The sequence below is a fragment of the Triturus cristatus genome, chromosome 1_1 (assembly GCF_964204655.1).
Source record: "Triturus cristatus chromosome 1_1, aTriCri1.1, whole genome shotgun sequence".
Lineage (NCBI taxonomy): Eukaryota > Metazoa > Chordata > Amphibia > Caudata > Salamandridae > Triturus > Triturus cristatus.
This window is the reverse complement of record NC_140579.1, coordinates 3,258,497-3,272,358: the sequence shown is the minus strand read 5'-3', so window position 1 is coordinate 3,272,358 and position 13,862 is coordinate 3,258,497. Positions and strand designations below refer to the sequence as shown.

At 48.7% G+C, this 13,862-nt stretch overlaps 1 protein-coding gene across 1 annotated transcript in view; it reads right to left on the bottom strand.

Annotated features, from left to right (window-relative positions):
• LOC146869053 (E3 ubiquitin-protein ligase TRIM11-like) overlaps positions 1–10,581 on the bottom strand; it is a 58,954-nt gene extending 48,373 nt beyond the window's left edge. The window contains exon 1 of the mRNA XM_085599786.1: positions 10,473–10,581. Coding sequence (XP_085455912.1) covers positions 10,473–10,581 — 109 coding nt within the window. The remainder of the gene's footprint in view (positions 1–10,472) is intronic.
• Positions 10,582–13,862: the final 3,281 nt, after the last annotated feature.

Sequence of the window (13,862 nt, the reverse complement as noted above, 5' to 3'; positions counted from 1 at the left end):
CCCTCTCTCCCACCAGTGAGAGTGGACAAGCACTGTGTCCGATGGAGGGTGTACACACCGCCTCCCACCAATGGGACTGGACAAGCAGTGTGTCTGATGGCGTCAGTGCACAGTCCCTCTCTCCCACCAGTGAGAGTGGACAAGCACTGTGTCCGATGGAGGGTGTACACACCGCCTCCCACCAGTGGGACTGGACAAGCAGTGTGTCTGATGGCGTCAGTGCACAGTCCCTCTCTCCCACCAGTGAGAGTGGACAAGCACTGTGTCCGATGGAGGGTGTACACACCGCCTCCCACCAATGGGACTGGACAAGCAGTGTGTCTGATGGCGTCAGTGCCCAGTCCCTCTCTCCCACCAGTGAGAGTGGACAAGCACTGTGTCCGATGGAGGGTGTACACACCGCCTCCCACCAGTGGGACTGGACAAGAAGTGTGTCTGATGGCGTCAGTGCCCAGTCCCTCTCTCCCACCAGTGAGAGTGGACAAGCACTGTGTCCGATGGAGGGTGTACACACCGCCTCCCACCAATGGTACTGGACAAGCAGTGTGTCTGATGGCGTCAGTGCCCAGTCCCTCTCTCCCACCAGTGAGAGTGGACAAGCACTGTGTCCGATGGAGGGTGTACACCCCACCACCCACCAATGGGACTGGACAAGCAGTGTGTCTGATGGCGTCAGTGCCCAGTCCCTCTCTCCCACCAGTGAGAGTGGACAAGCACTGTGTCCGATGGAGGGTGTACACACAGCCTCCCACCAGTGGGACTGGACAAGCAGTGTGTCTGATGGCGTCAGTGCCCAGTCCCTCTCTCCCACCAGTGAGAGTGGACAAGCACTGTGTCCGATGGAGGGTGTACACACCGCCTCCCACCAATGGTACTGGACAAGCAGTGTGTCTGATGGCGTCAGTGCCCAGTCCCTCTCTCCCACCAGTGAGAGTGGACAAGCACTGTGTCCGATGGAGGGTGTACACACCACCTCCCACCAATGGGACTGGACAAGCAGTGTGTCTGATGGCGTCAGTGCCCAGTCCCTCTCTCCCACCAGTGAGAGTGGACAAGTACTGTGTCCGATGGAGGGTGTACACACCGCCTCCCACCAGTGGGACTGGACAAGCAGTGTGTCTGATGGCGTCAGTGCCCAGTCCCTCTCTCCCACCAGTGAGAGTGGACAAGCACTGTGTCCGATGGAGGGTGTACACACCGCCTCCCACCAATGGGACTGGACAAGCAGTGTGTCTGATGGCGTCAGTGCACAGTCCCTCTCTCCCACCAGTGAGAGTGGACAAGCACTGTGTCCGATGGAGGGTGTACACACCGCCTCCCACCAGTGGGACTGGACAAGCAGTGTGTCTGATGGCGTCAGTGCACAGTCCCTCTCTCCCACCAGTGAGAGTGGACAAGCACTGTGTCCGATGGAGGGTGTACACACCGCCTCCCACCAATGGGACTGGACAAGCAGTGTGTCTGATGGCGTCAGTGCCCAGTCCCTCTCTCCCACCAGTGAGAGTGGACAAGCACTGTGTCCGATGGAGGGTGTACACACCGCCTCCCACCAGTGGGACTGGACAAGAAGTGTGTCTGATGGCGTCAGTGCCCAGTCCCTCTCTCCCACCAGTGAGAGTGGACAAGCACTGTGTCCGATGGAGGGTGTACACACCGCCTCCCACCAATGGTACTGGACAAGCAGTGTGTCTGATGGCGTCAGTGCCCAGTCCCTCTCTCCCACCAGTGAGAGTGGACAAGCACTGTGTCCGATGGAGGGTGTACACACCGCCTCCCACCAGTGGGACTGGACAAGCAGTGTGTCTGATGGCGTCCGTGCCCAGTCCCTCTCTCCCACTAGTGAGAGTGGACAAGCACTGTGTCCGATGGAGGGTGTACACACCGCCTCCCACCAATGGGACTCGACAAGCAGTGTGTCTGATGGCGTCAGTGCACAGTCCCTCTCTCCCACCAGTGAGAGTGGACAAGCACTGTGTCCGATGGAGGGTGTACACACCGCCTCCCACCAGTGGGACTGGACAAGCAGTGTGTCTGATGGCGTCAGTGCACAGTCCCTCTCTCCCACCAGTGAGAGTGGACAAGCACTGTGTCCGATGGAGGGTGTACACACCACCTCCCACCAGTGGGACTGGACAAGCAGTGTGTCTGATGGCGTCAGTGCACAGTCCCTCTCTCCCACCAGTGAGAGTGGACAAGCACTGTGTCCGATGGAGGGTGTACACACCGCCTCCCACCAATCGGACTGGACAAGCAGTGTGTCTGATGGCGTCAGTGCCCAGTCCCTCTCTCCTACCAGTGAGAGTGGACAAGCACTGTGTCCGATGGAGGGTGTACACACCGCCTCCCACCAGTGGGACTGGACAAGCAGTGTGTCTGATGGCGTCAGTGTCCAGTCCCTCTCTCCCACCAGGAAGAGTGGACAAGCACTGTGTCCGATGGAGGGTGTACACACCGCCTCCCACCAATGGGACTGGACAAGCAGTGTATCTGATGGCGTCCGTGCCCAGTCCCTCTCTCCCACCAGTGAGAGTGTGTGAGAAGTTGGCCTGGTATATGATGCTCACTAGTTAAAGTGATCACCTTGTACCATGCCAAGCAACCCTTATGGTGTGGTTGTAAGTCAACCTTTTCGGACTAGCTGCCCTAGTGGTAGCGTAGGCTAAGCAGTCTTTGAGGCTAAACTCGTGAAGCGTGTTAAGCCAGCTGTTTTACCAAATGCAACCCCCCTTTATACCAATGAAAGGACACCACACAGATATATATTCAAAATATATATGTATTTATTTCTCAAAGTAACCCCTAGTCTCTTTATGAGCACAGGAGCACAAATCGTCAAACAAGATTACAGTAGAATACACAGAAGTTGCACTTTATATGGATAGGCCCTGGTGGCCACTCGAACCATATACTAAAATAGTGGTATAAGTACCACGAACAGGAAAGGGAAAAGGCCTAGGGCATCTAGAATCGCTGGGCCTGCAAGGAGCTAACGTCAGTTAGTGACCAGGAGGTCCACGGGTGGCGTGTGCAGAGCAAATAGTCACACGCGTGCTCCCATAGGTTTCAATGGGTGCGTAAAAAGTACAAAGTTACTGCAAAGAGGATCTTCCGGATGGACTAGGAACTCAAGATTTGGAACACAGGCACTAGAGATGTAATACTACACTTGGGCACAGGTGTGCCAGCTTTACCTCACCCACAGGAAGCGGGTGCATCAGTGGCGTAACGAAAACTGAGGGGGCCCCCCTGCAAAGTACATGGAGGGGGCCCCCCACCCACCGCCCACCACTTTGCCCCACCGCCCAAAAATCTGGTACATTTTGAATTGAAACCTTTAATTAAATGCCTCTATATTCACATACTCAAAGTTCGAATAAGAAAGTAAGAAACACTCTTAACATATAAGCTACGCCATTTGCAATATTATTGTCAAGAGCAGATTATTTAGCTGAGACAGGAATCAGAGCAATGCCAAGGAGCGGTGCTATTGTTTGAGGAACTGCCAATCGCTGAAGAACAACTGCATAGGGTCTGAATTAGAATTGACATTGATGGTAAATAACTTGAAACTCTGAAAGACAAACCCAAATCTGCCATTTAACAGACTCGACTGACAATATACATGAGCGCTACACAGGATATAACCCAGTATCCTGCCAGCTCCAAGAGAAATAAATGAATATGTGATGTTACAACGCGATCAAAATGATTGCGGTATGTTACATCGCAGTTTTTACAACGCCAGTTGTTACAACGACTTGCGCTGGAGGGCGCTGGACTTAGGAATAGTGTGATTTACTATTCCAACACCAGTCTACGTACAGTAGGGAAGGTGATGGAATCGTAAATCACACTATTCCTTAGGTTATAGCGCCATCCAGCGCATGTCGTTGTAACACATTGCGTTGTAATACCCGTGATGTAAAGGCATTGCGATGCAATGCCTGCGTGGTAATGGATGTCTCCCAAAATAAACTGGTGTGAATTATCTGCATGCCACACACTTGCGTCTGTCTGGGATTGTGTATGATATTAACCACTCTATATTATTTAAAGTGAACTGAGCATGCAATTTCAATAGCTACCATCAGGGCTTTAGTAGTAAGCAGGGCATAAACAGGCTGGCACATAAGGCTGAGGATGAAAACTGCTTGGATGCTTCAGAACATTGATGCAGATGTGTGTCTGTATTTATCATTTCTGTATTGTAAACAAAGCTAATTACACAATTTCAAGTGCACATTGATAGACAAGTGCAAACAACACCATCAATAAAGCATCATGTAGGATAAAAACAAACCATATTAGCAAATACCTAACGACAGAATCTATACTAACTGTAGCTGGTGAAGTAAAGGAAAAAGTGCAAATACTTTCAAAGTGCATAATAAAACAATCAGCAATCCAGCAATACACAAAACTCAAGCATGTTTTGTAAAGCAATCCCCCTTTCTTCTTGCATCAAGGTGAAAACACTTTCAAAGTACGTGATGTAAACAAATCCAGCATTGTGCAGAAATGAAGCCAGGTTGGTCAAACAATCCTCCCTTTGGTTTGTGTATGAAGGCGTAAATATTTCAAAGTGACTGGTCAAACAATAACAAGCACAGCAGCATACACAAATCAAACCAGTTTGGTCAACCAATGCCCCCTTGGTTTGTGCATTAAGGTGCAGATATGTCAAAGTCCCTGTTAAAACAATAACAAGTCCAGCAGGCAGCAGCATACAAAAATCAAACCAGTTTGGTCAACAAATGCCCCTTTGGTTTGTGCATGATGGTGCAGATATTTCAAAGTCTCTGTTAAAACAATAATACGTCCAGCAGGCAGCAGCATACCCAAATCAAACCAGTTTAGTCAACCAATGCCCCTTTGATTTGTGTATGAAGGTGCAGATATTTCAAAATCACTGTTAAAACAATAATAGGTCCAGAAAGCAGCAGCACACAAAAATCAAACCAGTTTAGTCACCAATGCCCCTTTGGTTTGTGCATGAAGGTGAAGATATTTCAAAGTCACTGTTAAAACAATAATAAGTACAACAGGCAGCAGCATATAAAAATCCCTGTACTGTACCCTTCCAAGGCACACACATATCTAGCGAGAGTCACTGCTACTGCGCAGCACTGAACTTCTACCTGAAGTAGGCCAAGGGTGAGTCTGCACATAGCAGTGGAACTTTAAAGTGAGTGAGCCTGTTGGGCTCACTCCAGTGACAGGGTAAAAACTATCTGTTCACTACTACTGATCACCGCACAGTATGCTGCCACCACCGCGCTTGTGCTGCCTAACACCTGGCGAAGGCTGTAGCCTTCCACCACTATAAGGATAGCACTTTGGGTGCCCCTCCTGGTCCAACAAGACCGCATACCGTGCGACAGACCTGTGTTATGGCGTACCCACATGATCTGTGCTCACCTATGAGAAAAAAATCAGCAGTAGGGATCCAGACAACAGTACAGTAGAGCCATCAGGGCAGGAGTACACGTCTTTAGACATGCAGAGGAATTTTCAGATCGATAGATTCTTTAAGGGGGCAAAAGTTATTTGTATGCAATTATGAAGGCATTTCAAGCCAGGATCAAAATCATGATTGTAGGCTTCGAAAACCTCTCTGAAATCATAATAGTATAGGTAAAAAGCTTGTTACTCGTCTCTTCAAGCCTGAAGGGGGGCATGGTACCATAAATTGAGGTAACACTTCATCCCCTCTTACTTTGTCTATTTTGAGTTCCTGCTAAAAAAGAGCCACAGTAGGAGAGCACTAATATTTCTCTTCAAGATTAAAATATTCAGCAATTTCTTTTGAAAGCTAAAGTGGTATTTCTCATTATGGTTATAAAAGCAGAATATGCAGCAGTCATGGGTCGTCGGGTAGGCACTCAGGGTAAGCCAATTCAAGGTGTCCCCAAAACTGGTGCAGAGAAAATGAACAGGTTTAAATGAAAGGAAACATTAAGCTCCCTTACAGGTGGTCTGGATTGAGATGTCAGGATACTATCCAGACAGAAAGAGAGATTCCAGACAGTATATCCAGACCTGAGTCCTGCTGTTCTGAGTACTGGCCTCTAGAATGTGAATTAACACGTGAACTGGGAATAACCTGGACCAAAACGGCATATGGAGCCTCCCTTCTGTGGACAAATCTGCTTCGATTCAGCATCAGCTATTAGGAGGTGAGTTCAGGACCAGGTCAGCCTTTGTAGGGTGGGTAGGGCTTTAGGGGGTATTAGAGGCAATGGGTTCTGATGGTGTAAGAGGGCACCAGAGAATGGGGTGTATTCTTGGGACTGAATTCCAGAAGTAAGCCAAGAGTTTTCCTGGTTTATTAATGAAACTTGGAAGTAAGCCAGGAGTACTGCAAGAATACATCATACCTACCAATAGCAAACCTTTTGTGAATCAGGCCATATGTGAGTTGAGCTCCATGAGCCAATTCACAAAAGATTTGCTGTGAATAGGTGAGACTTACACATATAGAACTCCTATCTTACTTATGAATTGTAGAATTAAGGAAGACTGTTCCTAACTTATTCCTGCCTTCCTCAGAGAATTCAAGCATTAGCCAGGAGTACTACAAAATGTTGTGGCCTGTATCTTTCCCTTTGCAATGTCATTACACATAGAAAAACTCTGCAAAAGGTAAACTCGCAGACACATTTTTCATCCTGGCTAGCCTTGTTGAAAGTGAAAAAATATATTGCTATGCAGTAGAAATTATCACACTATGCAGAGACAAACTTTGTTGGATTGCAATGGGAAACTTTGCAAGCTTCGCAAATGGAAATTATTGGGCACTATGTAAATCTTTACAAGTTAAAAACAGCACCCTTCTACAATCTAACCCTTAAACCTGTTGTGTATCAAATGTCCTCTTTTGGCTGGCGCTATTACCCTACTCGTTCCTTTTTTGTATGTTTTGTAAAATCAATATTAATGCACTCAAAAATGAGAAAAATCAATGGTATGAGTGTCCCAAACATACTTTCAATGCACATTAAGTAATGTAACTTAAATAAAAAGAGTCAGTACATACAAAAATAAAGTAAAATGAAACTGAAAGCTACAACTGACCACAAAAAAGAAACACTGCACGGTCAAGCAATCCCTAAAGAATACACTCTCTCGATATTCAGAATTTGTATGCATCAAATCTTAAAGGACCTTTAGTACGCCTCATATAATCCAGCCTATTGGAAGACGTTTACATTTTTTTCCAAGCAAAGGTTACCTGACCATTGCATGCTGTTCACAGTGCAGCCAAAATTACCCCGATGAATGGACGATTACCCAGACACTAAGGAAAACAACAGTGCGTAATAAACATCTGGAAATTTCCATAGCACTGTCCATCTTTGCCTTTGGCAACACCTAGATCAAGCCTGGATTTCGAGCCAACATTTACCAAGGCAGTTGATAGGTCTTTAAGGACAATCTTTCTGTGTAGGGTTAGTTAAAGGTTCAAATTGTTTTTTATTCAACATGTAAATAGGGGGTTGCCTTCAGTGAGCGCAAGGTGCCACACGGAGCTGCATGCCGGACTGACATGATGCTTGCATTATGAATGGGTTCAAACTGGAATGGCATGGGGAGCAAAAATACGATGGATTTAGGCCCAGATCTCTGTACTGGGGTGAATATATGACATTGTACTGCATTCTGTCAATCAATTGTTCTTTTGCATTTGTCACCCCGAGTGGGACGGGTATGCCCATACATGGGTCCCGTGCTCTCCATGCCACTGGAATCAAGCTATCCTGGCTAAAGAGGGGTGAAAAACCCCCAAACCGGTCCTAGGATGCTTGTTTCCAGTCCAGGGAGGACCTGGCTTGGCAGTTCGGGCTGGAATGTTCCCATGAGGCACAGGGTCAAGACTGATTTGCATATGGCTGGGTTCAAACAGGAATGGCATGGTGAGCAAAAAAACTATGGATTTAGGCCCAGATCTCTGTACTGGGGTGAATGTATGACATCGTTCTGCATTCTGTCCATCAACTGTTGTTTTTGCACATGCATTATGAATGAAGCACTAACGAGTGTAGCTCTATATTCCGGCATTTTTCAAAAATACATATTGTGTCAAATTGGGTAATACAACAGAAAGAGATAACTATATTCATGTGCTGTTTAGAAATATATATATTAACGTCTTTTATTTGTGGTGTTTTTTCTCAAAGCATTTTTTTTAAATATGCAATTCTATTCGGTCACAATTTTCAAAGTATACGATTTGTACGTTTACTTGCATATCAGTAATATGTGCCTTAGCACCAAATTTGAATTTCTGACTATGTGGCTCCGGTGTAATGGAAATATTTTAATGACTAGAGAAAGGATTTTTACCTGAGGAAATGGAAGGAGACGTGACCTAACAGTTGCTTGAAGGCTGCTTCGGTAGTGTCCACGGGAGCAGGCGCAGATGACTGTTGCTGACATGCGTAGTTTACTCTACGTACATGACCCACACTGCAGAGCAATGCGTGGTGGCGCGCAGGCGGCGCACTAAATGTGAACGTGCGGCACTGCAGCCGCGTGAGCCCAGCCTCTGTCTCTGAGGCCGAGGGGCTGTTTTAATAATGGCCTGCTGCCCGTGCATAGAGCCAGAATGCTAGCAAGAGTGTTCTTGCCGCGAGATGCTGTGATATCACTTAACAACAACTGTTAGGGTTTTTGACAAGGCTCGATGGTGCCAGGTGAGCATATCGCCATATAGGCCAGGCTTTTTATGACGTACAATTTCACTGCATTCTTGAGACACTTGGACTAATAATGGCTTTTCAGTAGCTCTGTATGAAAAGGAGGCTTGCACTGCTATACAGGAGGTAGAGGCAAAAAGTGTGTGAGAGTGTGAGTGTGAGTGTGTGTGTGTGTGCGTGTGTGTGTGTGTGTGTGTGTGTGTGTGTGTGTGTGCATTTCACTGCCGCTGTCTATTTTGCTTTACTGTATGGGACTAGGAATGAAGCTTACTCCACCTCTGCTACTTTTGCTGCTCTTGTGTGTTTGTGAAGCTTGGGCTGCCTATTCTGTGTGTCTTTTGTATGCATATGTTGCTATCACTGCCATCCCAGAAGGCCTCTGTACCCTTCGGGCAGGTCAGTGCCTGGTGCAGAGTGTCAGGCCCAGATCGGTACCGGAGAAGCCTCGGGCTGCCGTCAAGAATAGCGTCAAGGGCTGGGTCATAGTGACAGAAAGATAAGAGGGGCTTTCATTTGCACAGCTCGAGGTCCTGAGGTCGAAGCTCAGTGACACGTAGACAGTGCAGTATAAATGAGAGTATGGAAGTGTTGTGAGTTAACCACCACTGAAGCCCAGAATCCACGTTAAGTAAACTATTAGTGATTGGAAGCATCTCATCAGTCATGCCCTCCGTACAACACGATTCTCTACACGGGTCTCTCACTGCAAAACATTAGACAAGCTGCACTATAAACCATTCTTTCCTAAGATGCAGATAGAACAGGCCTCTGTGTGCTCATGTGAGACATGTTTTGCCACAGATGCACCTTACGGGAAAGAGCTCAGTCAGCCTCTCACACAAACCAGCTGAGCTACTTCAGTTGTTGTAGCTTTAAAGTGACCATCGTCTTTTCATACTTTGTTTTAGCCAGTAGTATCAATAGTCCCAAAATGCAACATCATGTAGGTTAATAAATTAGAACTGTAACAAGGTGTTACACAGGATAAAGAGTAATGTAGGAAGTAAACATTAAATAAGAGTCTTTCAGACTAAAAGAGTCAGTAGCTCTAAATATGAACAGGAGTCATCAAGACTTGGGAGAGGGAAGGAGAGAGATAGATAAGGGTAAAATGGCGCAACCGGAGGAAGTGCGAAGAAAAGGGAGAGGGTGAAATGAGTGGAGAGAAAGGAGTAATACAAGAGACAGAGGGTGATGGGTGGAGAGAGACTGCTTCCCTAGTCTTTATTGCTTGATTTTGCTCGTGATAAAGTGTCACGTTGAAATATCACTCATAATTCCAATGAAATTATGGAAATGTCACACATAGCAATCTGAAACCTTGGCAGCTATGATTAGATAGATCATGATTGTAGGACAGTATCGACGCGCAGCAGGACAGAAAGTATAGACCTCTCATGTTTGTTCTGGCACAATAGAAAACTGCTCGGAAAGGCGAAATTAAATACTTGAAAAAAGTTTCACAGAGCACGAAGCAAGTAAATGTGATAAGGATCAGCAAACAAGTGTGAGGCGAGAGGAACCTTAATGAAAAGGAAAAATCGAATACAGAAAATGAAAAAAACAAAAAACCTCAAGAAGCTGCAGTGTCTAGGATGGGAGGTGTTAGGAAAAGGGAGTTCGACCACCTCTGCACCTGTGATTATTCAGTGATCACACGTCAAGGGCGCACTCCTTGACTTCCCAATCAGGCCAGATAATTACAGCTGAATTTGCCACGCGCTGCCACCCGCATCTACAGTCTGCCTCCTGAAACTGTTATCATGAAATAAATACCTGGGAACGGCCGGCAAGATGTCGAGAGGCCTACTTCCGTAGTGTCTACAGGAGCAGGCGCAGATGGCTCTTGCTGACGTGCGCAGTTTACTCTGCGCAGTGCGCACATGACCCACACTGCCCCACCCTGCAGAGCAATGATTGATGGCGCGGCGCGCTGGCGGCGCACTAAATGTGAAAGTGAGTGTGGAACTATGAGACCAGACCAGCCTCTGTTTCTGAGGCTGAGGGCCTGTTTTAAAAATTGCCTGCAGCCCATGTACAGAGCCAGCCTTTGCGGTGCTTGGGCTGCAGGTCATTCTCATGATTAAAATGCTCCTCTGCCTCGGAGACTTCCAAGGCGAACCGTGCGAATTCATATTTATTTGGTCCCGGAGTCAAGCCAGTCTGCATTGTGCTGAGGGGGCCCCCTAGACGTGGGGGCCCCCCCGCACCGCGGGGGCTGCGGGGGCCTTTGTTACGCCCCTGGGGTGCATAGGCCTCGAAGTGCGTCGGGTTTCTTCTATCTGTTCCGTGGAGCCTGAAGACAAAGATGCTGCAGGCGGTCGGTCCGGGAGAGATGCAGTGGATCCAAGAGTGGATCGGAGATGTTGAAGACCTGTAAGCAGAGGGGACAGTGTTCACAGTCACTAGCCAGTGACCGGCGTGGCACCAGGTGGGTACCAGGCAATGTCGGGTGCAAACAGGAAGAAAGGTGTAGCTTGTCTCTGCAGCCACGTGGTCCCTGGAGGTCGACGATGTCCAGGAGTCGGTTCACGAGCTGTCCCACGCAGGCTCTCGCTGTCGGCGGTGTCGGCGACTTGATCGAAGCAAACAAGCCTTGGCAAAAGCAATTGTTGTAGGAGATGAAATAAGCTGATGGTTCTGACCAGCAAGGTCAGAAGGACTGCTCCTTTGGAGGGGAGCAAGGGCCAGTCTGGAGCAACCAGACCAGCGGTGTATTTCTTGAAGTTCGTCGCCAAGATGGCTACTAGCCAGCGGCCAGCAACCGGTTAGGCGCGGCGAGTGGCAAAATGCAGAAGGGCCCCACGCAGATCGTGGAGATGCTGGAGGGCTCACCTTTGGTGCAGATGCTGCTCGGGTGTTGGGCTTCTCAGATCCCAAAGCACAACTTGGAGGGAGCCTCGGTTGTTGCACTTGTCAGCTTGTCGTAGTCGTTCCAAGATGGCTGGCTCCACGTGTCTCGGTGCCTCCACGGGTCTCCTCTTTTCAGGGACTGTGGATCGGGCGGTGAGAGGTCTGGAGGTCCAGGTCTTGTCAGTCTCTGGGCTCGGGCTCCGGCGGGAGGCGGCGGCAAAGCAGACGTTGATTCGCTGGATGGTGCTTGCGTTAGCAAGGTGGTCACTCCCTGACCACAGGGGAGATTGGCTTCAGTCCTCTGTGCAGCAGAGCGTCGAAGTTCCCGTCTTCTTCTTAGTGTTAAGTTGATTCCAGGATGTCTAAAGTCTTAGGACACAGCTCCTACCTTTAAGCGGATTCTAGGGGCCGGACTACCTGCTAGGTCCCTCCCTATGGGTGGGACCAGGAAGGGGGGTGGTTACACCCCCAATCCTTTGTCCAGCTCGCCCCAGGCCTGGGACTGGTGTGCCCCAGGACCGGTTTGAACTGGCATATGCACCGAGGCTCCTTGTGAGCCACAGGCATGTCTGGTTTCTTTCAAGCCCTACCTGACCAATACACAAAATCCTGTCTGGGGTGGTGCACGCACCTCCCCTGGCAGGAAACCCTTTGTCCACACCTCCCAAGCTGGAAGGACTCCCAGCAGCAGGAGGGCAGACTTGTGTCTGTGGTGGCAGCATCCATTTTGTGGAGCTGAGGCTATGTCTGATTTTACCCGGGTTTCAGGTACTGTACATGTCGTGTCCCTCTAGAAGGGTGGAATGCTAACCCCGTCGCCAGAATTGGCGAGGGGTTAGTATTCCAATTCGTATGACACCTTACTCGACATGTTTTGATAAAGCCAAACCAAAGATAGCATTTAACCGCGAGGTTCATAATGCACTTAAGAGTATATGGTATGACGATATCTGGAAACAGTAGAAGGAAGTTGTTCCGACCACTGCAGACAGGCTCAGCTCATGCCAGAGCACCATCTCACATGGAACCAAGCACTCTGCCTTCAGGATTGTTAAGGCCTGCCATAGGAGTGACTTATAGGTTACCAGGTGTCCCATTTAAGGTTAGGTATAGGTATACTACACCTAAGTAAGAGGTGATTACACCAACTTACCCCAGCTGAGTGATCAGCCAGTTGTGTCAAATTGTTAGGCCAAGCCTGGGGTGGCATAATACATGCTTCAGCCCCTGGCAGGCCTTAGGTACACCAATGCCCTGGGTACCTAGTGTACACTGGTACAGGGGCTGACAGGGTGATCCAACCAATTGGGTATGTACCTAGGGTACATGGAGTCCATTTTAAAGAGAGAACAGCCAGGCTGAGATCCTGAATAGCAGGATCTCAGGCCAACTAAGTCGAAAAACCAGCTAGACACTAGGCAAAAATTTGGGGGTAACCATAGTCAGATATCCACCTTCCTACACAACCCCCCCCCAAACGAAGGGAGATAAGGCTGACATTGACCAGGTAAGCCTATATTGCCCAAGTGGCCATATAAGGAGGAACTAGCACTGGCATGGTTACCCCCTGTCTCATGGTCCACTAAGCAATCCCTCACCCTAAGGGTATCAGAGGGTCTCCACCATAGGGAATCTCTACCTTTGGTGTGTCTTGGCAAAGTAAAAGGCTGGTGTTGAGATGGAGTACTGAAGTGAGTGTCCTCAAAGTGAGGCCTCACCTTCCTCCAATCCCCCTCCACCATGGATGCCTTTCTTTCCTTAACTGAGTTGCACTGTGCTCTCAGGGTCAGCCTCTGGCTACCTAAAGCTGGAGGCTGGGTCCCTTTTGTGGGCTTACTGGAGGGACAGGTCAGGTCTGGGTCCCTAAGGTCCCATGTTTGCCTGTACCCAACAGAATCCCTCTGGGGGAGGTCCCTAACTACCTGTAAAGGAGATCCCTCAGGAATGTTTTTACCCATCACCTGACTAGGGCTACTAGCCAGGCAATCCTCATTCTTTTGATGGGGGGGTTCTTGTGGACAGGGGCCCTCTTGGGGTCCACTGGCCTCCCTGACCTCTGCAGCCCTGGGCTGACTGAGGCAGGGTAGAGAGAGGCAGGCTACCTGCACCAGACTGGGTCCCACCTTGGAAGGGGCCACTGACATCAGAGGCTCTGCCAGGCCAGGCCTGGCTACCTCTGGGGCAGTTCCTTTACAAGGGGTGAGGTCAGCTCCCTGAGGAGGCTGACTTTTTCCTAATGTCTGGGGAGAGGGAGACTTTTCTTCCTCCCCACTACTCTCTGTTTGTGTGGAGTGATCCATAGTTTCAGGCTTC